This window comes from Acanthopagrus latus, chromosome 21 (assembly GCF_904848185.1).
Source record: "Acanthopagrus latus isolate v.2019 chromosome 21, fAcaLat1.1, whole genome shotgun sequence".
Classification (NCBI taxonomy): domain Eukaryota; kingdom Metazoa; phylum Chordata; class Actinopteri; order Spariformes; family Sparidae; genus Acanthopagrus; species Acanthopagrus latus.
The window spans coordinates 4406448-4432733 of record NC_051059.1 but is presented as its reverse complement, the minus strand read 5'-3'; the positions used below and the strand labels follow the sequence as shown (position 1 = coordinate 4432733).

Sequence of the window (26286 nt, the reverse complement as noted above, 5' to 3'; positions counted from 1 at the left end):
ACTTGTAACTTTCTTAGCTGGAAAATTCTGTTAGTAATGACGGTGCTGGTAGTGATAGTGATAAAATGTCTTACATTGCTCACTGCTAAATAGATGTGGATAAGACGTTTTTATCATTTATTACTTCTTTAAAAGGATGTTGGAAAGTCCACTTCATACTGATTTAGTTATGCAATCTAGGTTTGCGGATGTTCATGGTATGAAAATGTCTTATAACCTTCATGCCATGAAAAAAGGGTGGACACAAATTTAGAAAAAGTGTATTAAAAGTTTTAATTGTTCAAAATAATACTAACCCTGCAAAATGTGATAAGTACTTCGACATGTACAAATGTCCCTGTCTGGATCCGACACACAACTTATTGTTAGACACCACATACAAACACAGCCTCTGTCTTTATTCCATTTGACTCCACAAATGGAAAAACGTACACACACAAGGCAGTGACAATGACAGTACTTCAGACAAAGCTATCAGCCCTTGTATAGTTGTTTGTGTGTGTGTGTGTGCGTGTGTGTGTGTGTGTGTGTGTATATATATAATTGGGTTTGACTGTAGTTTTTTACTGATTAGTTATCAAGAAGACTGCTAAACAATATTTGGAACTGATATACATTTGCAATGAAAATTAAAATCTTAACCATAACTAGTGATGGTAATGTTACTCAAGTCTTTTACTGCTTGACAAAGAGCAGCTCCACTCAGAACAACAACAGCAGTTAAAGGAAAAAGAAAATGTTGCTCAAGTCCTGTGTGCATAGTGAGAAGGGTTCATCATACGTCTGAATGAATGAGAAAACATGTTGGTCAAGTACACTGAGCGCTATGAAGTTCAATCTGTCCACTGTTAATGGTGTGCTTCTGCTTAATGGAGGCAGTGCAGATTCACCATGCTTTCTGCTAATCGTCATGTCTGAATCTGGATTATGATTCAGGTTGCATTCCCAGCTTTAGGGTTACAGAGCGGATGAAGTAATTGAGAGTCCTCACGATGCATGAATATAAACATGTGTGTCTTTCTGTGATGTTATTAATGTGCAGGCCCACCTGATGTGGAGCAGCCCTGTGAACCCAGTCTCCAGGCTTGGAGTCCTGAGCTTAGCCTCTACGACACTAATGTGACCTCACCATGTCCTGACACGGAGGGCTGCACCCTCACACTAAGGTTCCTCCACCCTGTTGTTCCACATGCACTTACCCTCTGGGTCACCTACATCTCCTCAAGTAAGTGTCACTCAATAACAACTTGATACCATCAATGTTCTATGTCAGATAGCATGACTATAGATACTGTGATAAATGGCAGTGGTGGCATGTACAAAGCTTACACTTCAAAAAACACAAAACAGATTTTCTCACAAAGTGTATAACCACTTGCAATGCTGTGTGCATACAGTATGTTCCTAGATTTGTAAAATGTGTTATTGATTATTATATGAAGGCAACAAGAGAGGTGATCTATTGGTCAGCAAGTCTCCAAGAAAACATTATGCAGTTGCAAAAGTTTAACAAAGTCATTGTTTGCCTAGTAAGCTGGGTGACTGTAAGTGTAAAACAATGTGTGTTGATCCTTGTCAAGCAACACATAAATAACAAGTGAAAGAAATTCTCTGTATCCAAAAGTTGTTGCAGAAATTGACAGGTCTCTTATATACACATACTTATTAGCTCACCAGAATGATTTTAAGACAGATGCTCATTGTACTGATGTTCAACTGGTAGAGAAAGAAAAAACAGCAGTCTTATACCAATGTCAATCAATACACAAATAAGAGGATTTTCTACATATTTAGCCTCATCTAGTGTATTTGTGTTCTGTTATCTTGTTTCTTATCTGTTAACATTTTTATTTACTTGTTCTGTTGATATATTCTGTGTCATGTTATTTCTGTTTCTTATCACATTTTTGCACCTATTCAGTTACATTTGGCTCGCCACATCATAGAAAAAGAGGGCTTGCCCTCAATGAATTTTTCGAGATTTAAATAATGGTTGAATGCATCTATCTATCTGTATTTCTTTGTCACAGACAACCCAGCCATAGCCAATATAGAGCTGATAACAGACAAGGGAAAAAGCATTAACCTTGGGCCACAGCACGTCTTTTGCGACATGCCCCTCACATTGCGCCTGGACTCCCACAGTTCTGCCATCGCTGCGATAAAACTGTGCACCTTCGATGAGAAGTTGGAGATCGATGCTGCGATGTTGTCTTCAGGACCTGGCAGCCCTCTGTGCTCCAGCTGCCAACCTCTGCTATACAGGATTCAGAGGCAGCCGCCCTTCACTAGCAAATCCCCATCACCTCAGACCCATCAGACATTCACCGACAGGTAGACGCTGGATGATGTCATGTGTTCATTTGTCATTTATTTGCCTTCACTTTAATTTGATTCTAATTGTGTATTCACTGTTATTTTGCAAGCTATTATTAAGCTATTAGTTCTCCGAGGTTACTTAATACATTGCAACTCACACTGGAGAATATACCTCAAACATTTGAACTGGGTCAACAAGCAAAAGTTTTATTGTTACATCAATGCTGAAGGTGTTTATCGAGAAATATATGCTCAGAAATCTGAGAAAAGATTTGTTAAGCAGTAGGTAACCACAATACCTAATGGGAATTGACAGGTGTGTTATTGTTCTGTCCAAACCACCCTGAAATACCAGAAACGCCACCTGAGGCAAGTCCTGTTTTCTCTCAGGTGTACACGAATATTTATAACATGGAGGCTAATCACATCTAATGCTGGGTACACGCGCACACACACACACACACACACACACACACACACACACACACACACACACACACACACACACACACACACACACACACACACATAAGCAGCCTTGTCAGACATCAGAAGCTCAGAGAGAGTCATTTAGAGCCAATGTTCAGTACAAGCTCCACAGCATACCTCAGATCTGCTAATCCACAGTTATCTGTCTCTCTGAAGTGTTTGGGTCTGGTTCTATTTGAAAAGCTCTGAACACAAATGTTTCCAACATGCAGATGCCGAGTTGTGGCTACTGATCCAAATCTGTTTCAACAAGCATGTACTCAATCAAAAAAAAAAAAAAAAAAAAAAAAAGTTTCAGGGCTAAGTTGAATCAGTTTATATGTATCCTGTCTCATATTGTGGGTGTCCAAATGATTACCGGAATCCAAATGTAAAGTCTGAAGCCAGTTTTAATCTCACCAAATTGCAGCCCTCCCTAAAATACCCTAAATCTCTCTACCCTTCTGCTTTGCTGATACAACTTGTACCTGATAAGTACCTGCCAAGATATGACAGTCATGTCACATGATTGCAGATCATTTGGGACTGATTTCAAAGTTGTGGCACTCTAATTTCTGAGAAGCAGTTGCTGTTTTACAGAGCAGGGCTGATGTTAGGTGGACACAGCTTCAAAAACAGTTTATTTTTCAGGGAACACGTCTCCTATGTTACACAAGCTGTGTCTAAGTGCAAAAAGATGTAAGAACCAGTGGGGATTGAGTTATGTGGGACTGAGGAGGGCAGAGAGGGGTTGATGTGAGGAGAAGAGAGTGTTTGAGAGCAATGAGTTTGGAAAAAAGAGAGAGGGGTGCAAGGGAGGGCGGTTAAACAGAGAGAAGAATACATGAGGAGAAGAGGAGAGAGCGGGGAGACAAAGGGAATTGGAAAAGATATAGGTAAGCATACAGACAGACACAAAAAAGAGGTTGGGAGGAATCAAAATGAAACTTCAAGGGGAAGATACTGTCGGAGGGTTAAGATGGGAGAGACGGAGACAACAGTACAGCAGAGGTGAAGCAAAGTAAGCAGAGGCACTTTTTTTTCTTCTTTTGAATACGAACCAAATGTGAGCAGCAGAGGCCATAAACACCAGTGACTGCTTGGATCTGGTCCTCAACCGTTTCCTCCTGCTCAACTTGCACCATAGTTAGCACATGCTGACTGAGGAGAACACAGACAGGGAGAGATGAGTGAAGAGGACAAGTATGACTGCTTAATTAATCAAAACACATTGGACTGTTAGAGTCCAATGTGTTTCTTGAGATTACAGTTTGTAGAAAAGTGTCTCACACATGTTTGTTTATCAGGTATTCTGCCATTGTATACTGAAGGAAATGGTTTATGTGGTATTTGTGTTGTTGTGATGTCATAGCTTTGCGTCTCATGTCAGTTTATGTCCTGGAGCAACATTAATTATGAATTTGGAAGAACATCAGTGCAGCTGATTAAAAAGTAACCAAGGCCACAATGGGGGCCATTGTTGTGGCTAAACTGGTTAAGCACAGGACTTTCACATCAGAGACCCCAGTTCCTGTACCATGGTGGATGTATTGTATTGCATTGTACTATACTGTTGACTTATTATTTTTAGACACAGTTGACGAAGATGTTCATGTTTTTTTAATTGTCAGATTTCTGTTGCATTTTAACTATTGGTTAACGCAAATACTTTGTTAGTGTAAGGAACATTTTTCAATGGTTTGGGCTAAGTAGACCCTTTTACAATGTGCACCATTTGTTAGAAAGTCTAACTTTTCCCATTTGTAAATGTTCCAAAGTATTTACCATTAAAAGTGATTGGTCAGTTGTGCTGTTATTCCTGGAGCAACATTTATTTTGATGTTGCAGGAACAAAACCAACATGGCAACATAAGATTGTGCAGGAAATAATTCAAGCTTCAGCTTCAAGCTTTTAGCTTCAGAAAAGATTTTTTACAGTTAGAATGGCGTTTTGCACCATCAGAACTACTTCTTAGAATGTGCTGTCTGACCATAATCAAATGTCAAGAGTGTGAACCGAGTACCTTAACCTGAACCTGATTACTTGGCTACAGGAGACAATATTCTTGCTCAGAGAAAAACTGTCTTCGCAAGAAGTTTGACACCTGGCTAACCATCACAGAGAGGTGGGAATGTTTAAATAAGGGGAGAACACTGCAAATTTTCTGACAGCCTCACCTGGAAGACATTCATAGTGTTGCACATGAAGGATGGAACAAATAGTTGTGTAAAAAAATGATAAAAAGAGAGAGAAGTTGCTGACACTTTTTCTCCTCCTACAGCTCGTGTATCACAGTGTGAAATGAGAATGTTTGTCAGATTGTTGGTTTTGGATAGTTACAAAAAATAGTTGGATGCATGTGCCCCCCCGGCTTGATCTGACATTTGAAAGATGTGGTGCTAGCATTCCAAAGCTATTGATCTTCAGATTTTATCAACCAAGTGCTTGTCAATTGGTAAACGAAATCTCAAATCCCTTTGCCCACATCTGTCTGACACTGGAATGGAAGGGCTTGCATCTGACAATTTTTGTCACTTTCTGAAACCAACAATCATCACAATTCAGCAAGCAGGTGTGTAGGGGGAAGAAAGTAATGCAGAATTTGGACTTCTTTCTCAAGCTCTCGTTTTTATACCTCCACACTATCAATGGCTGGTCAGAAGGCATCATGTTTTTCATGTTGTCTGTCAAAACAGCCTATTCTTGTAAATGCAATATCTCAAGAATGCCATGAGTGAGCTTCTTCTTATTTGCCACAAATGTCCACTTGAACTCAAGGATTAATAGATTAGATTTTGGTGATCAAAAGTCAAAACACATTTCCGGCCATTTCTCATTCATATGATACAATAATCATGACATAGTTGTACACAATGATAAAATGATGATGAAGTTATGACATTTTATATCTAAAAGATCAAATGTCAGCTCTGTTGTGACATAATGGTGTGCAGGGGCATACAAATGCAAGGTGGCAGTTCTAGTTCAGTCTTTACACAACTGTTTCCATCACTTCTACTTTACAGAGTGCAACACCATGAATACCACAGAAAGAAGTGTGGCAGCTGTTTGGAACAAGTGCAAACACCTTTCCCTTCAGAAGTGACTGCACAAAACTTTGCTCGAACTAACTTGTTCCAACCCTTTAGGCCATAAAATAGTAGTTGTGTTGCTTTGTTGCAAAAGCATTTTCTTTACCTTGGATTACATCTACGCAATGTTTTTTTTTATCTGTTTTAATAGTTATATTGGGAATTTGGGAGGAGGTGTGGAGTGCAGTAGGAAAGGAGGGAGCTATGAGTTGGAGGATATATCCAAATATAGATACAGCACATATAAATAAGTAAGGTTTTTCAAATTTGTTATTTCCTCCTCTGATTCATAATTGATTAAGGAAATTCGTTGAGTCGAGAGAACTCTGACAGACCTTGAGATAATAAGTAATTTGCGCTCTTCCTGGTTAACTTTTTTTGCCAGAGGCAGTAGATCTGTGCTGGAAAAACAGGGAGGAGGCTCTTTTTATAGACGCAGCCCACCAAAACAGATCAATAGTCCCGACACTGGAGTCTAGGTATCGTTACACATACTTCCTGCTGTGGGGCTTTAATGTCATAGGATACTGCAAGGTTACAGATAGAAACCACTGTGAGTGCAAGTTTTACATTTACTGCTGCACTCCCATGAGCCATTGTATTCAAGATCCATCAGGATTCATGCAGAATTGATTTGCTGGGGAACACACTCCAAATGCAATACTTCCTCCCTACACAGCAGAAAGTAAACTGTGGTATTTGTAAGAGAATTCTGTCATCATGCACTCTACTGGCACCAGTAATCACCAAGATTCTTTCTCATTTTGTCATTTATTGAGTGATTCATTTGTATTGATCAACAAGCCTGTAAAGATTCTGTTCAGTTTTGATCAGTTTGTACCACACAGAGCAGTAAAACCTTGCTAACTGCTCCTCAGAAGAACATAACAAACTCCTCATTTCTATTTTTAATTTTATTATGCCAAAATGCATTTACAATTTCAAGCAATCACAAAACCATTTCCCTCTCCTCTCCTCTCCTCTCCAGCTCTGTCAAGCAAGGACTCAAGTACCAGTATGTGGTCCAGGTGGAAGCTGGTGGTCTCCTCAGTGATCCCTCACCACCTCTGCTCTATACCCATGGGCAGCCTTACTGTGGAGATGGCCTCATACAGGGGTCTGTGTAATGTTGAATCTATATCAACATGACTGTTGAAGATGGTTTCTAATTACACATAGATTGCATGGGAAATGAAGCTGATGATGGTTCTCCTCCTGTAGGACAGAAGAGTGTGACGACAGTAATCTGTTGGATGGGGATGGCTGCTCTAAGAAATGCCACAAGGAGATGGGCTTCAACTGTAATGGTGAGAGTGTCCCATTCAGAATCATGTCTCTGGTCCATCTTCAGTTTACACACACTCACTCACTCACACACTCACACACACACGCACGCACACATGCACGCACGCACGCACACCCACCCACACTCACTCACTCACTCACACTCATACACACACACACACACGCACACACACACACACACACACGCACACACACACACACACACACACACACAGACTCACACTCACACACACACACACACACACACACACACACACACACACACACACACACACACTTTGAAACTCAAAGCATTTTTAGCAGTGGGATTTCTCTCAAATCAATGCCAACACCATATAAACTTTTAGTGTAAAAGAGCAGTCACCAAATTGCCAGAAATTTCTCATTTGAACATGCAGCAGTTTTAAGAAAAATATATTCAAACCAATCAAATTTAATTTACAAGACATAAAAGCTTCTGGCTTGAACTGATTCCACAAACCATTCATGTAGCATCACCACAACATAAGAGAAAACAGATGAGCTGAAGGGTGAAAAGTAAGATTTTGGTTTTGTCTTGACATTAGGTTGGCAGTGAAACTTTTCAGCAGTTAAGAACAATGTTCAGTCTAAAAAAACAAATGTCATGTCACACTGTTTCTTTTAAATAAAAGAAATGTTGGCATTTAAAAACTAATATTGATAAATGAAGTTCATTAATTTTAATCAAAAATCTTGTGGTTTTGGATTGCACATACAAGCTCACAACAGCTATGTCTGATATTTTACTTGATATGCTAAAGTAAGTAATACGTTTTTTTTATTATTATTATCAAATCACATCTGCAAGAGTCGGCCAGTGCTCCCCTCTGAGAGAGATCATAACCAGCTGTAAAAGCCTCTGATACTAACCATTGTTGTACAATAACCCCACAGTTAATTGATCGGAGGCCACCTTGTAGTTCTGACCGCCAGAATCAAATCATGTGGGGATGAGGGAGGTTCATTATTTATCATGTTTTCTGTTTTTTTTTTGTTTTTTTTTGTTTTTTTTGCCCAACAAGAAGCTTGGAATCAGGGAAAGAGCAGCTGTGGTTAGGGTTTAGTTAAGGTTAAAGTTTGGTGAGGTTCAGGCAAGAATGCATGATTTGTTCTTCAAATCAACAACCAAAGATTTATGGTAAGATGAGAAACATTAAGAAACAGTTCATTTGTGGCTAAGTGAGTCATGTGGCTGCAAGAAAACAACTTGGTGGGTGTTCAAGATTTGGTTACTGACAGAAGATTCACCTGTTAAGGCTTGTGTTCTGTTTTATGTACTGCTTTTTGTTCTTGCTTATGTTTTTCATTTCAGCTAATTCTTTTAAGTTTGCAAGGACTGTCAACTTTCCCAAAGTATGTACAAAATAACAGTGAGTGATCTACAGACCTGCCTTCATATACACTATTAAAAAACAAAACAAGAAACAATAAAGTCCTTTTGATATAACTCTCATATGTAATGTAATGTTGCTCAGTTAACTCTGGGCCAGGTGGTTAAAAAAGCAGTAAAAACTAGCAAAAACATGCAGCATAACATGGCAAAAGACAAACAAGGAAGCCACAGAGAGTGCCCCCATCGTTTGTGATTCCACCACGGGACAATAATACTTTGTGTCTGCGCCCGCGCCCAGTCTGAAGCATGCAGACAGGCCACAACAGAAGCCTCACAACACAACATCGAAGGGAATTTACCAAAAACACTCCACTGAAAGCAGAAGGCTGAAGACACATATGTTTTCTGACCTTGATATTAGGTAAACACATTCAAAAAGTGGTTGAGCAAAGCCAGACAGACAGCAGTGAGAGCAGAATCCTCATGCATGTTTTCATTACATCACATAATCAAAATTAGCTGTTTACCACCCATACATACTGTGTTATGTTGTGATACCTACCATAATATCCTGTCTCCAAGTGTCTCTGTATCTCATTGGCAGACAGACTGGATGTGAGTGGGCATTAGCCACAGTGACACGGGAAATCAGTGGTGTGTGGGGCTCCTCCAAGCCTTGAAATTCACCCTCTGTGTAACAGAATATTCGCCAGAGACTAATTTTAATAAGTTTGTCCTCAATAATATCTAACTTTTTTGGTTGTTTCATAAATCCCATTATATTGTAAAGAAGATGTGACAGATCAGTTGAGAGGAGACGATATGTAAGTTACTTCCTTTTTAGGCCATGTATTGTTTTCCACTAGCAGCTGGAGGGTACTAATTCATTTGTGGTGTAAGGTTTGTGTTACAAGAGCTTGTTACAGAGATAAAATTTCCATCATCCAGTCAATTTATTTGTCAAGGGGAAACAAGTGGAGACCAACCCCTCCTCCTCTACCAGCAGGGCTAGCCATGCCGTGACTGAAGCTATTACTCCTCTTGTTTTACAATAAAAGACATCATGACTAGGAAGGAAAACAATTTGGCAAAAACAGGTTTTCACAAATTGCAACACTTAAAACCAATTATTCAGTTGTACTTGTTAGTCATAGAAAGAATATTTGTTTGGGTTGCCTTGCCACAGTTGCTTGACACAGTTAACTCCAACTGTGCCGAATGATCTTAATCTTGCTCTGTGGTGTTGATACAATTTTACCATAGTTCTGCAGTAACCACACGTTAATGGTCTTGTTAGAGAAATGGACAATCTGGCGTTTGTCCAAGAAGTGTTGCTTTAGAGTTGTTTTTTATTGATCCCACTCATTTTTAATTTAATTTTTTAACTGCCTGATCAAATAAAGGTTTGATTGCACAATATGATTACAGCATCCAGTCTGTAAATAGAGAACAGATGGTCCTAATATTTAAGTCAAAGATTGTCAAGTAATATTCTTCTGTGGGGCTTGATAAATACACAGACTTGGAATTGAACAGACTTAATCATTTTCACAGGTGTGGATGGAGCAGGGGTGGAGTGTTTGGTGAGTTCACTCAGTGTAGTTTTGCCAAATGAACTTGGAATGACAATGTGCCGCTGAATTGTCTGTAATTTGCCTTTTATCAGAAAAATGTTTCCGTCAACTAAGTGAAGCCAATTGTGCAGCGCTGAGTCTCTGACACAGCTCTGTCTGTCTACCTTCTGCAGCTATCCAGATGTTAATGATGTTAATAAGGCCAAACTTCTGAAGCGTCTGGTGTTGTCCACCCTTCTTATGAATAGCTGCTGCATTGCAAGCTGTTGTTCTCTTTATGCTTATCGTTCCCACTCTTTTATGTGATACACTGCTGTAGCACATTATGCCATGACCATTACTGTGTTGCATGTATATTTATTGCTCATCACTCAGGGGCAGCTTGTTATGGGACGTATGATGGCTGTTTTTTTTACTTAAAGTTTTAATAACATGAATTGCATCCTGAGTTAAGTCTAAAATCTTTTACACACCTGGCCACAGAGTACATTCCATTAACAGTTTGTTTTATTACCTGTTTTTTTCCCCTTAACCTAAAATCTTAAAGCCTTGTTTTCACATGGCACCTCACTAGAGTCAGACTGAGTTGAACCATGTAGCTCGATAACCTGCACTAAAGAAACAACATTTTGCTGAATATGAAATGAAAGGCTGGTTGTGAAAGTTTATCTTTGACCTTAAAAGCACTAGTTTAACAAAATCGAACCAATTTAAAAACTCACCGTCACCTGACACATTTTGGGAAATTTCAACTGCACCTTAGTATCTTGCTGGGCTATCTCCATGACAAATGTGAAAACTTCAGTGAATACCATGAGATGTGGTTGAAATCTCTGGGAAAGCCAGGAGGTGGACCATGAGTCAAGGTTTATCTTTTGTTGTTACCGGCTACATAATATTGATTTAAATCACACAAGGTGTGCTTAACATGACTTCATGTATCAGGAACAGCCTTAAAAGCCAGTCAGTAATCTTTGTTGGCATGGCATTTAAAAGAATGATGTAATTTAGTGGAAGCAATCAAAAATGTATCACCCAGATATTCTCTCTGCAGATGAATTTAGTCATGCAGATACATCTTTGACAAACCATGTGTCACAATCAAAACCCTAAAAATCTTTACTAAGAATAACTAAGGAGAGACGACCCTAGTTTCCTGTCACTGTCTACGGTCAGCTGTCCAGTAATGCCAAAATGCTATTTAAATGTGCATAATGTTGCATTAGATGAAGTGTTATTCCTCTGGTACTATTTTCAGTCCACATGAATAAGAAGTGTATTCTTTGCATTTTTTTCCTCTGGTTTAATGTTATTGACTTTTTAGAACAGATAAAAGTTGATTTTACCAAAAACAAAATTCAAAATGTTGTGTTGTGTTAGTGGACATTCTAATAGCAAAAGCAACATCTTTCTGTCTGTATTTTTGTTTTGTGCGAGACTTGGAACAACGTTTGACAGTTCTTTGTAACACATAATGCTGCTGTTGTTACATGGTGACTTATAGATAGCCATGGCCTACTAAGGTGCCTTTGGGATCAATCTAAATGGCCAAGTCACATATTAGGTTCTCTCTCTGCCTATTAGCATTATGAAATTATTGTGATCTTCAATAATTAATTGAAGCCAAAGTTCATTTCTTACCATAATTTACAGCCTGTTGACAGCACAGAGAGTCAGATATGGTTGAGTTGACGTGGCTAACATTAAAGGTGGCCAACGAAAATACAAAATAGATTTGCTCAGATTTGGTTCACTGACAAATAGATTTGGATGGGAGTCTAACAGTGGGGGATGAGTGTACACCCTGCCAGATTCAGAAACCAGGCTTTATATTCTTTCATAAATCCTGCTGTCTCGTTCTTCTCTCCATCTCCCAAGGTGAACCTAGTCAGTGTTATGTTTTTGATGGTGACGGTGTGTGTGAGGAGTTTGAGCGGGGCTCCAGTGTTCGGGACTGTGGTTACTTCACACCTTTGGGCTACACAGACCAGTGGGCATCCACTGCCACTGCTTCTCACCAGGACCCCAACCACTGTCCCGCCCACGCTGCCACTGGAGAGCCATCACTTACAAAGGTATGAGGTATTAATCACGGGGCACATAAAAGATTTCCAGATGACAACAAACTCCCAGTGGAGGGGCAACAATGTTAACAGCTGGCTACTTGGTTGTTTCAACAGGCTTTAAAGCTGAATTCATCTTTTACTGTATTTGTCAGGACAGAAAGCTTGAAATTTTGGACCTTGTCCGGTCCAGTTTGTTTAGAGTCCTGTCTGTGCCTGACATCAAATATTGACCAACCAGCTAAATGCATATAGAAGTGAGTATCCACAAACTGAAGGAGATGGACTATTTAAAAGTTCTGTTACAGTAATGCATTTTTTGCATGCTACTTCTCATCATTGCTGGTGCATGTGTATGCCATTTTATTTCTGTGAATTTCATGGTGACTATTTAAGTGAAGCATTTCAGGCAGTTGGTGCTAATAAAACTGCTCAGTTGAGAAAATGTTGAAAACCAAACATACCAGACAACAGGTGAACTTCTCAACTGAACTGCATCAATTGTAATTTTCCATGTTAGTGCTGTTTAATCAGCTGTAACATATTTTCAAAGGTACACCAAGACTGTGTGACAATGTTAAAGTTCTGCAGAACATCTGTCCCAGAATATTTCACTGCTCAGTCTTTTGTGCATCCATATCATGCCTTTTTACAGTGGGATCTTCGTGCATGGAGTGCAGCTACTTTGTATTCTCTTCTGCTTGCCTTTACATTATTTTTCACTCTCTCATTGATTTTGCAATACATGTAGTATTGATATCAATGCAAAGATAATTTCCAACATGTGTGAATACATCTGACATGGACAATCTCCTGCTCCATGCTGCATATGTGAACAAGCAAATGTAGATAACGTCCTGATACAGTTCTCTAGATATTGTCTAGAGTTCATTTGTGAGAGGGGCTAAAGTATCCTGAAATGGTGAGAAACCTCAAAATAATGCAAAGTGACTGACATCGTCATATGTGTTGTCCTTATATGTGCCAAAGCCACAGAAGCAGGTAGATGAGACAAAGCTTGGCAGACCAAAGGCATATCACGATTGAAGACTTACTTTAGACAACAATTTACAAATCATGAAAGTGCTTCCCAAGGAATCCCATAATATCAGTCTTGGCCTCCGGTCTGTATGATGGTTTTTATTTGGGCCTGCATTGTTTTCATTGCTGTCAATGGAGGCTGGAAACTATATTACCACAGTCTGTGTTTTCAAATCAATACTCCTTCTAGCCTTGGGTTATACAAACAGCAATTTTACATGAGCTCTCAGTAATTCCATCTAAGCAGATATTTCCTAAATAATCAGTAGCCATATTCCGAGGCAAGCGTTCAGTTTCTGTTTCTTTCTCTCTCTCTCTTCCTTTTGCTCTCTTTTGCTACTTCAGATTATCTCTGTCTTTATCTCTCTCAATTTTATTCTGCCTTTCTATTAGAACATTGTTCTTACACACTGAAGAAAGAAAAGTGAAATCAGTGGGTCACAAAAACTCTTCAGGTCAAGGTGACACAGCTGAGCAGTGATGGGCGAGGACAAGCCTGAAGAGAAAAGGCTTTGCACATAACTTTGGAAGACATACTGGCACAGCTTCACACAGTAACTTTGAATACGTCATGAGGGGCCAATTCTTTCTTTTTACATCTTCAGTACAAAATACATCAATCATTTTCCAGCTCTGACATCTCCCATAAAACGTCTGCAATCACATGTGGCCTCTTAGGCCCATCACTGATTTCACAGTTTTAGAAATGTGCTTACATCAGCTTTGCCCCTCTAAACAGTAGGCCACATATAAATGAAGAATAAACAAAAAAGATGTAGTGTGAAGTAAGTTTAGCTAAGCTGGGCAAAGAACATGATTTAAGCCACTTTTATCATGGGAGGATAGTTGGTGTCAGACACACTGGATCCAGTATCCTAGAACTGGCAAACCTCCTGGGATTTTTCACGCTACATGAGGAAAGGTGCAATAAACAAAACAAATCAAAAGTGTCATGAGTAGAGTCTGCATGGCCTGTCCAATGCTTCACTGTTGGAGAATTTGTGCTTGTCTCAAGACACGTAATAGTCTAGTAGAATTTATTAAATTAGCACAAAATCTGTAGCTCAGATGATATGAACCTTCCATTGTTCCACCATAAAGTGGAATATGTGATAAATCCACCAATGAGATCATGTTCCAATATAACCAACGACACTTAGTTTAGTTTAGAAGGTCAGCTAAGGTCTGGTTTCCTTTTGGACCTACCAGATTTGATTACGGTTAATGAGATGCATTAAAAGCAAAATAACCTTACATTTTTTTTTTTTTTATAATTAACATTGTATATTTCCCTTGTTTTATTCAAAGCTATGCAGACACCAGCACCTGGAGCTGAGTGAGAAACTGCCCACCGACGCTTGGTTTCCTTGCACCGCCCAGTCTGACACAAATAATGACCTAGAACATTCATTCTGGCTGAAGGTACGTATGTGTGTGTGGGTGTGTGTGTGTGTGTGTGTGTGTGTAGAATATTGTATCTGCTTTCCCCACTGTTTAATGGCTGTGGGTGGCTACTCTGTCTTCAACAGCTTCCAGCACTTTCCAGTACTCTTAAAATGGGTTTGAAGGGCCCCTCACACACAGCTGGCTCAAACCTGCACACACGCACACATCCTTAACCTTCAGACAATTGCATGATTTGCAATTGATTTGTGACTATAAATACTCATTTTTCAGGTCAACTGTGAATTACGGGTACTAATGATGTGGAGATGATTATCATATCATGACTAACACTGCACTTATTCTTTATTTACGTTCTGTCTTATTTTGTACTCAGTGCATACTAATCATCTCAATTGTCCAGTAATGTTCTCAGTTTACTATTAGTCAAAGACCAAATATTATATAATTAACTTATCATTCATTATTAAATACTTAAGAGGTTCATGAGTTATTCAAATACTGGCATCTGGAGGAAAAATAATCGTTTTGTAAGCATAAATATGTCTCTTGGTCATCAGAAGAGACATCATTTATGATGAGAGTTTATTATGGATCCAGAGTAACAAAAAAGTGAATTACCTTTTATTAAAGATGTTCTTTATCATTTAAAACGTGTAATTGTTTATTTGTGATTACTAATCACAAATAAGATGTCATGAATTTCTAACATTCATCATTGCTAATCACTGATTAGCAATGATGAATGTTAGAAATTAACATTTTGTGTTTGTATCTGTATTTGTTGTCAAACCTCACATTAATAGAGGATTACAATAGTTGCTGCTACAGTTTAAATTATTCACATAGCTAATTTGTCCTTGCAGCTAGCCAACAGTGCTTCACACAGATGTCCTGGTTTGTGTACTGCACTGTATTTGGACCTGGCTTTCCAATTTAGATCTGTGTCTGTTTCTTATATTCAGTAGTTTTGTATTATTGAATCTTTCCACAGCCTCAGTTCCCACAATAAACCTTGCAGGACCAGACTAAGCGTAGGTTAGCCGTTGATTTGACTGATCGCTTCACAGCCTTGTCCGTCATGCTTTTGATTATAGAGTCCTTTATAGTCATGAGGCTGCCTCTTTCCTTACTCACACATACTCATTCATTCTCTCTCTGTGTCTCTCTCTCTCTCTCTCTCTCTCTCTCTCTCTCTCTCCCTCCCTCTCTCTCTCTCTCTCTACTTCATTGTTGAATGACTTATCTCTCCATCCCCTGCTTCTTTTATGAATGCCCTCTCCATCAGGCACATCTCTGCAACCTCTATGGAAGGCTCCTTTATCCTTAAAGACACTTTTACCATCTGAAAAGCCCTCATGATAACACCCACATGTTCCAGCTCTCCCTGAAACACCTCTTTTTCCTTCAAGTGTTCTTTCTGTCTCTGAAAGGCCTTGCTCACCTTAAATATGTAGTCTCACGCTGCCTGAAAAGCCATCCTAACATATCCATCTTTGACAGCTCTTTTCAAAGGCGCCGTTCTCATTTATAGATTATGTTTCTTCCTACGGAAGCCCATTTTTAATTTTCTAAAAGCCTTCAACATTTCTTTAAAGTGATACTTCACCCAAAAATCTATCTTTCGAAACACTCACTGTCTGAAGGCCTGACAGGTGGCAGTGAAAAGCTACATTTTTTTCACAGAGAACAGAGACCAGGGTCATCCTGGGATTGCAATGGTTACAATGGAGTCCAGTCATGATACAATCACCACAAAGCACCACCAAGCTGTGCCAGGAATCTTACCTATCTTGACTCCAACAGTGTTCTGAATGAAGACATTTTAATTGTCTTTGTTCTTCTTTCCTTCATTATTCAGATTCTTTTTCTTCTTCTGTAAGAATAAGCTACAGTTGTTTTACTTTATTGCTGAAACACACACTACCTATGTCAGACATTCTTTCATCAAACAGATGTCAAGCATTGAATATGAAGATGTTGACCACATTATCATCACTATTTTATTGCTACTGTTTACATACACTCAGATGCAAAAGATGTACTGCATGTGAATTTATTTTTGTATTTTAATAACTGTATATATATATATATATATATATATATATATATATATATATATATATATATATATATATATATATATATATATATATATATATATATATATATATATACTGTATATTCTGTGATCTTTGTTGTCTGAAGGAGTTCAATTTAATTTGGTTATGCACCCCAAAGTTTGCATGAAATAACTACCAGTATACCAAGTAATCATACTTGGTATACAGGTGCCCTAGGAAGAGATGCTCAATATTATCACAATATTTTTTTTGCATACATTTAATCAAATATTCATCAAATTTGGCACACATCATATTTTGATGACCCCAAACAAAGCGAACTTGTTTGTTTTTTGGCATAATTTTCCATTTGTCTGTTATGGGTTATCACCATTTAAGGGTGATCTAACTGACTATACTAACAAAGGTCTATCAAAACAGATTAGAGGATGATGAATATTCTACATATTGCCTACCGCAGATAACAGCAGAGGATGCAGTAATCATTTTCTTCAGGGGATGCAAATATTATAGTTCATTGTGTGAATTAACTATGCCCAACATGCGGTTCTCATTGATTTTCTTGCTATGACAGGTCAAAAGATCTTTACATAATATCATCTTCTTTTCATTAGTTTCTTTCCTACTTTGAAATAATTGCTGTTTTTTTAATTGATCCAGCTGGGATTTGCTCATCCTGGAGTAGCAGCCTCTGTGATTGTGTACTTAGCTTCAGATGGGTCGTGGTCTGGGGAGCAGTGTCGGAGGACAGCCACAATCCTCCTGTCTGATATAACTGGCAAGAACCACTCATTAGGTACTGTTTACTTATTTCCTTTTTTGGTATGTATTTAACTGTTTTTAAAGCAAGATAAGATCATTCTATATGATAGTCAAACCACAGAGTTATAAGCTAGATGTCTACTTGACACTCTTGTACTACCTAGGAACACATGACCTCTCATGCCATCGGAACCCGTTGGTGGTGAATGTGACCCATGACCTCTCTCAACCCTTCTTCATCACGGCCTCAGTTATTGTCTTCTTCTCTTCCCCCTCTGTGGCAGTGGGAGGCGTGGCCCTGAGGACCTCCTGCCACTTCAGCACCTTCGCCCTGACCGGGTGCGCATCAGAGGGTGGGCTCTCCCACAACTACCTACTTACAGACACACACACACACACACACACACACACACACACACACACACGTATACACACATGCGCACACATGCATAGTCATACACTTTGATGTAGTGGAACCAGAGATATTGACTTTCTGATTCCATGCATTCTTCTTCCTTAGATTCCTGATATTTTTATTACCCACAATGCAATTCAACCATTCAAAGATCTAGACATGTTATGCTAGGAGCAAATACTTTATCCTCAAATCATTCATTTCAAGCAAATATTATCCCGATACTGACTAAAATGAGAAAATATCTTTGCGACAGCAATTTCAACAAAACTGTTTATATATTTTTTTAACATATGCATATATAAAGGATAAGTGTTCAGTCTTGGTTTATTGTAGAAGGCATTTGAAAGTTATAGGGATATTCTAGTGTAAGTTTAATCCATAGTCTAACACACCGAGGAAGACCCCCCCCCTTCGAGAGATCAAGTTTGCAGACCATAGCTAACATAGTTTTAGCAACCTCAGAAAAATACCACACAATTGCAAAACACTGCAGTCTATGCCTCCAACAAGAATCCGTCATCAAAAATCCACAAATAATGCTCAGAACAGCACCAAACTTCAGTAACAGTACAAATAGGGTCCCATCACATAGTTCGAGGCATCAAACAGCAGCTAGTTTAGCTGGATTTCTATTGTAAAGTGAACACAACTCACCACTCTCCTGCAGCCCTGACAAATTGATACTGAGTGCAGCAGAGTTCCGCAGCTCAAGGATGAAAATGTGTGATTATTACTCCATGGAAATGCCATCAAAGTTCATATGTGTCTTGCCTATAAGTTTATAACAGTTATTATCGAGAGTGGACAGGGAAAAGAACGGAATTGAGCATCTCTAACTGCACTTGGTAATCGACGCGTTGGGCTTCCCCACAAGAGGAAGCTGTTGCAGGAGAGTGTGACCCTATTTGTGCTGTTGCTGAAGTGAGTGGCTTTTTGATGGTGGTTTCTTGCTGGAGGCATAGACTGCAGTGTATTGTTATCATGCGTTTTTTTCTGAAGTCGTTAAAACTACGTAAGCTAGCGGTTTGCAATTTGATCTCTCGAGGGGGTGTCTTACTCCTTTAGTCTGATGACATTTGCTTATTCAGGGAAACTGATCAGTAAAGCCCTCCTTGCTGCTTGCTGTGTCTCCCCCTGCCTCTTATCGCTCTCCCTCTTCTTTCCTCCCTCCATCAATGCAATAGCTGTTTGCGGCAGCCGTGTCAGATGGACAGCTGCAGTCCTCCCAAGTTAGAGCATGCCTCTGTCAGGTAGGTCTCTTTGGAATGAAACACTGACCGATCAGAGAACTGAAACAAGAAGGAAAAGAACTATCTATATATCAGTTTGTCTCTGTAGGTGTACAGGAGGAGGGGAGGCCTCTCACTGCTCAGTTCAGTGTCACCGTGGTTTCAGTATCACTGTTGTTAATGGCAAGGGAACCCCACTCCACCAGGTACACTGAATACTGTATTATGTGTTGCACTGTTTAAATAACATTATGCAATGTCATTTTTAATGTTACGTTAACCTCCAGTTAGACACAAAAGTCTTTTATAGTGTATAGTCTATGTTAAAGCTTTATTGATCACAGTTTACTTTGTATAACATGCATATTCCTGTTATTTTTGTTGTGTTCATTACTGATAAAACCATAGATACATATTGAATTACATGCACACAACACTATGGTCACTGTCAAACTGTTCTGACCTTGCAGATGTTTTGTGTGTCCACTTCTAGTTAAGCACATACACAGTCGTTGAACTTCTAAAGTGTTGACAAAATGCCTTGTTTGTATGCAGGAGAGAGACATTTTAATTAATTAGGTGTGTGTAGAGTTTGAACAGAGATGTAATAGTGGCAGCACCAAGGTCTCACAAGAAAGACAGACATAAGGTTTAGAGCATTTTTCAAATTCTAGAGTAGTGATACAATCATTTGTTCCACTATTTATAACATTTTGTTTTCTTTAATCACTCAACATTTGTGTCTGCATTCACTCCTGCAACCAAAAATCAAGGTAACTCAATTACAGTACATCTACATGAAAAATTAGGGAATCCAAGCATGTTTTATGTCTAATGTTAATTTTTTTCACAGATGGCACTGCATGTTTAAGCAGTCTAAGAAACTGTCTAAATACATTAAATCAGACAGAATTTTAGTAAACATATGGGTAAAGGTATAAACTTAGGTACGTAAAGCAACTAAATCAAAGGGTTTACACAAATGCTTAAATATATCGATGGGAATCAGTTGGGACCTCCTGATAATTGATTAGTCTGATTCTAAATATCTTCACACAATATCACATGTAATTATTTATAGTGCATTTTTGTGGTCACAATAGTTAACTACAAAGAAGTATGAAGGAACATTCCTCAGTGATATTTTCCTTAAGATATGTGTTTTCCTGTATCATCAGCCCTTAAAAGACTTGTTTACAGAGTGTCTTTTTTGATGTGATTATTGACCATAAGTCAGTCCTTTTTTAAATTAAGAAGTTTCACATCATAATGTGCATATCACACATTTGAGACTTTATGTTTTCCTTTTAATTCACCAAAATATCCCCCCTTTCTCTCTTTTGTCTTTGTTACTCCTATTTTTGTTTCTAGAGAGAAACACATCTGGAGTGCTTCCATGGTTCATGGGATCGTGTCGTTAGCTGTCAGCCTGTAGACTGCGGCCAGCCTGATCAGTCTTATGTCTACCACGCCATATTCAGTTGCCCCTGGGGAACAACTTTTGGCAAACAATGCTCCTTCACCTGTGGCTCACCAGCTATACTACAAGGTAAGTTACAGATTTGTCTGTTTTGTTCTGGGTCTAATCTAGTCTAATCTATTGCACATTCTTTGTCAAAAATCACTGGAGCAATGAGAAACAACAAAGTAAAAGTATACAGTCATATTTCATAGCACCAGTATCAGGCTAGCAGTGCAAAGACATATCTATTTTTCTACCTCATGGCCTCAAGATTCTGATACTTTGATTACTTATTGGCGGCTTTTCCCTATGAGATAAACCACAATTTGCCGAGTTTCATTCAAACTGTCAAACAAACCCCTTTGGAATCAAACCGCCTCATTTAATGAACATTCTTTTTTAGTTTCTGACGAGTATTAATGTCACTGAATTATAGAAGTCGACAAGTGGCCAAAACCTCAATCAGATGTGTCTTTCAATTAATAACTACAGCTCTCTGCAGCTACCATAAGACCCACCTTCTGACGGTTACAGCTCGGTCAAATGAACAGATAAACCACAGTAAGATGACGTAAGCTACAGCCCATAAAATCAAATGGACATTAAAACTTGATTTTACGCTTACAAATTACCCTTTAAAATTGGATGCCTGTTTTTTTACAGGGTGCATCCTGTTACAGTCAGTGTTTATGTAAAACTAATTAGTTTGAAAAAACAGTGAAAAAAGACAAGGTGAACTAATCTACAGTGTGCAATAAAATGAAAAATCACAGCCATGTCTTCTCTCAGCGAGGCTTGCTCCTAGTAGTGCTTCTCTTTGCAGGTTTGTGGCCATTAAAATGTTACTGAGATTCAGGATGAAGACTGATAGAAACATCTACATGGCATATTCCTGCGTGCAGCACAGTTTACAGTCTACTCAGATGTCCACAATGTTTTTGAAAACATCACTTGCACCATAACCAGTCAGAACAAATATTGCCCGTGGCAGCCATAATTAGGAGAACCACCAAACACGCACAAATACGTAGTTACACACAAAGTTAAAAACATTACCCCACTTTAGCAATGAAAGTTACGCAATGTAGTAGATGCTTCTTGAAGTGATTAGATGGAACAAGCGTGATGTCCACACACTTGTGTTCGTGGTCAGAAAGCCACAGCGAATGCTCAAATGTCAAAGTAGAGTCAGCAGTTAGACCCATGTATTCATGATCTAAATACAGATTGTGCAGAAATAATTCTATTTGTGGCTTTTGGTTTAGTGAAATATGTTTGGAGGCCATCATGCATTACTCAGCAGTAAAAGCACACTTTGTAGTTCACAAGAATATGTGCAGCACACACCAGTACAGCTGTAATGGATTTTAATAATCACAACACCAGCCCAATGTTTAAGTAGCTTAAATGTGATGCCATGTTAAAGATTCATTACATTTTATAGACCCAATAAAAATTGTGAAAGGTTTAGGGTGTTATGATTCCCCACACATACCAACACTCGTGCTTCATATGGGGCCATACAGGCATAGAAAATATTAGCTTTGGGCTATGCTGAAGCCATAGTCTCCTTCTCCTCATAACCGTACAAGACAGAGCCATGAAACAAAACCAGAATGTTTCTTGGGACAGAAATGGATCCATTATGTTGACTTACTTGTGGTTAGCATGTGTATTTCTTTAAGTCTTAGCTGTTAAATGCAGAACATATGATGCTTATAAATGTATAATTTAATGAAAGGCTATGTAACTTTTGAAATATGCAAGAAAACAAACTTGAGTTAATAAACAATCAAATAAACTGTTGCTCAGTTCAGTGCACTCAGTGCACTACGCTAATGTTTGGTCCAAATACAATTTTAAAAAATGATTATTTTTGACTACACCACTAGAAATAATGAAATAATCAGGTCATAGATAAACTTAAAACAAACAAACAAAGACATGTAAGATGATAGTCTGAAATGTAGGTTAACTTGAGTAAATGGAAAAAGTAAAATTGAAAATGCAAATGTTGAAATGGCTACACTAAAACTGAAAGGATCTGAAAATAGGAAATTGTAAATGACAATGGAAATAAGACAAGGGAAACTTGAAAAGTGAAATTCAAAATGGGGACGAGTTGAACTTTTGAAATGTGTACATTAAATTAAGGGGAATAATCAGTTGATTTCAGCAATACATATTTTTTAGGCTACAGCTGTCATGATGAGTTCAGTCAGTTAAAAAATAATTAAATGTGAATGTAAGAGCAAATTAATTTTAATTAATGAATTACTGTCCAGTTAAATCAAATCAATGAATTGACATTTGGATGACGTGCCTGTTAATGATTTGAAAAAATAATAACAATGTATGTAATAAGAGTACAAACAATTAAATAAATCAGATAATATAATGATAAAAAATAGAGTGTGATAAATCAAATGATAGCAAGAGTAATAATAATAAAAATAATAATATTCATGATAACAATATTTTATTTGATAGTGGACAGTAAGGGGCCTGGATAATGGATATGATGGTGTTGACTCAAAAAAGGTTGAGGTCCACTGCTCTAATGTTAGCTAATGTTCGCTTGCTTCAGATAGATACAGCTTTGTGGCGACTGTTTAGCAAATGTTGTAAAGTCTCAAGAGACATATTGTCATTTAAAATCTGCAATTTCAGTTTTTAACTCAGACTTGCCTGAAGTAACTTTTTTTTCGGTCTGCCTATTATTATTAATGTTTGCTTATTGCAGATATATCGACATGTATCGGGGTCTGTATATTTGTTGTCTGTATATTTGGGTAATTCAAACTTTTTCAAAATTATTTATATATTTATTTTCACGCAATGTAATGCAGAAAAGGGTGCTTGGGGTTAATTATTACATTTCCACTGAAGTGTGTGTGTGTGTGTGTGTGTGTGTGTGTGTGTGTGTGTGTGTGTGTGTGTGTGTGTGTGTGCTTGCAAGAATGTCAGCGGAGAAATCAATACTGGAATTGTTCTAATTCTCTAATATTGATATAGGCATCAGCCACAAATATTCTGTATGAATCGGGCAGTAAATTTCATAGTAGATTCAATAGATGTGCAACCATACCAATCAAAAGTAGCCTTACAAAACATATTGTAGCTCCAAGTTCAGTATGATACAACTCAAAACAAATTCAGAACATCAGTACCAGCAATACAAGTTTACATTAATCCGGGCAGAAATAGACAAACAGAAAACTGTTTGGTGAGTATAGTTTTCTGCATTGCACAGTTGTGTTAGGTACACTTCTGCCCAACTATATTTTAACATTCTCCCCTTGCTGACCCTTTCCTCTCTTCAGGTGACAGTGACAGGTTGGTGTGCTTGGAGGACGGTCTGTGGTCTTTCCCAGAGGCCTACTGCAAAATCGAGTGTCCAGAGGTTCCAAACATACCTGATGCCAAGCTGCTTACAGCAGACTGTCTGGCCTCAGGACACGACATTGGCTCTGTCTGCCGTTACAAATGCAACCCAGGCTTTTATGTAACAGGGGGCCTTAAAAAGAAGACACAGAGGTCAGTGTTTGGAACACTTAGCAGCTTTGTGGACAGAGTGTGCAGAGTGTGCCCCCAGGGTTTTGGGGGGCATTTCTACCAGCGTCACTTACATCTAAAATGTGTATTGAAAGCAGTACACAGCACCATAAATGATCCATGAAGGGGCAAATACTGTATAAAGTTCTCTTTAATTTCTTTCCGCTGAAACCTTTTATTCCTTTTGATATACACAGACAAAAAAACACTGTAAGAACTAAGGACTTTAATCACATAGTGTAGATTGTGGAGTGCCTTTAAGTGCCTTTAAATACTAGTAAGTCTGCGTAGACAGCAAACCAAAGTAAATGCAGTGTTTTATCACGCATGCCTCCCTGCGTAATGGAGGAAATTCCTTCTTTTCCTTTATTTTACAAGATTCCCATTACGCATTGCTTAATGAAATTAGGATCCTTGATTTAGGTATTTTATGCATCAGTTTGCCAATGAATCACATCACAACACCCAAACCCCAGGGGCAAAGTTTTAAATATCGATGGGTACAGTTTAAAGAGGCATTTTCGGGTCCATCGTCTATAAAAGGAGATTCTGTATCGGAACAAGCTCACAGTAGGGTCCAATAAAATATGTACTGCTGCAGACTGGGCCTCGTCAGTACATTGCCAATTGTATTCATTAGGTAACTCCTCATTACTGTGCACAGTTCACATGCTGTTAATGAGATGAAGGGAGACAGCCTCCAGTCTAAGTTTGTGCCCTGCTTTACACGGGGTCAGCTGTCTCTCCTCACACAGTTCAGTCTGTATGGATAGCGTTTAAGTTGTTGAGTTCATGTACAATTTACTCTACATAGTAGTGCTGTATTTTCCTTTTTGTTTTGTTTTGAATTATACTTCAAGTCCAGTATATATAATATCTAACAAGCTGACTTATACCATCATATAAGGGAGTAAAAATATACATATTATAATTTTGTATTACATTTAATTTCCATCCAACATGGCAAAACACTCTTTCATGTATATATCTATGTGCAGCTGGGTATCTTTATGAGTTACGCTTTCTTAAATGTATGTGTAAACATTTTAATAACCCCTGATGCTTTATTAGTCCAACATGTGAAAGTGAACAGCAGCAGCTATTAAAGAGCTTTAAACAGGCTTTTTACGCTTACCTTCAAGACATGTATCCACATAAATTTGTACTGTAACACATACTGTTGCATTTACACTCTACATGCACAACACTGGAGATCTGTTTTACGGCAGAATGGTCAGTATGTTTTTTGTTATTGGAACAGTAAAATGTAAAGTGGGACAGAGGGTGAGCAGGGGTGTAGAGTACATGTTGTTCAACAGGGAGTTTGTTACAATAAACCTGAAAATATGCAGTGTGTCTGAATAAACAACTTTTTTCTCATCCATACAACACAATAGTAATTCAGCCACCAGTAAATGTTACATTTTTGTTCTGAGCTCATCTTTCAGGTTAATCATACCTATGAACCATTATCTAGTATAAATGTACAGTAGCAGGGTTAGAATGTAATAACAACCAAAAACTGATGTTGTGGCAACTGTATATCACATCACTTGTCTGGTGCAGATGAGAATTGGAAACACTAATCACCAACACAATATTTATTCTTTATTGCTTGCAAGCAAGAGTCACACACACCAACAGAGCACATACGTTGACTGAGGAGAGGCAGCTTTTATAATGATTAGGAACAATACATTCAATCTGTAACGGTCACAAGATTATGATCTCTTTTAAAACAATATACCAATCATCTCCATCTCATGATACGCATACACCTCTTATACAGTCAACCTAAGATCTAAACTCTTATATGCCGAAGAGGCCTCACCAACCCCCTTCAGGATAAACTTCTTACCTGAGTTCCTTCATGTTAATTTTCACAGCATATTAGCCGACATACAATACAAGAATACATCCATTCACACTCTGCAAACACATAGGTATCACAAGACAGAACTCATGTTGGAAGCACACCAACAATAAGATTTGACTTAACCTTGAATGATAATGTTGTATCTATTGTAGAGGTGAGATCTTTAGCCCGAGCCCGAGCCCGAGCCCGACCCGGCCCGAAATTCGGGTCGGGTCGGGCCTAAAATGTCAATCATTACGTTCGGGTCGGGTCGGGCTCGGGCTTCTCTCTCGCTGACTT

The 26286-nt window shown here is 38.5% G+C and overlaps 1 protein-coding gene across 1 annotated transcript in view; it reads left to right on the top strand.

Moving 5' to 3' along the window:
* Window positions 1-26286, top strand: part of pappa2 (pappalysin 2) — a 79313-nt gene that overhangs the window by 32224 nt on the left and 20803 nt on the right. Inside the window, exons 10-21 of the mRNA XM_037085274.1 lie at window positions 1043-1225; window positions 2031-2334; window positions 6869-6997; window positions 7102-7187; window positions 11992-12188; window positions 14526-14639; window positions 17366-17501; window positions 17632-17806; window positions 19070-19135; window positions 19224-19320; window positions 20486-20663; window positions 23900-24113. Coding sequence (XP_036941169.1) covers window positions 1043-1225; window positions 2031-2334; window positions 6869-6997; window positions 7102-7187; window positions 11992-12188; window positions 14526-14639; window positions 17366-17501; window positions 17632-17806; window positions 19070-19135; window positions 19224-19320; window positions 20486-20663; window positions 23900-24113 — 1879 coding nt within the window. The remainder of the gene's footprint in view (window positions 1-1042; window positions 1226-2030; window positions 2335-6868; window positions 6998-7101; window positions 7188-11991; window positions 12189-14525; window positions 14640-17365; window positions 17502-17631; window positions 17807-19069; window positions 19136-19223; window positions 19321-20485; window positions 20664-23899; window positions 24114-26286) is intronic.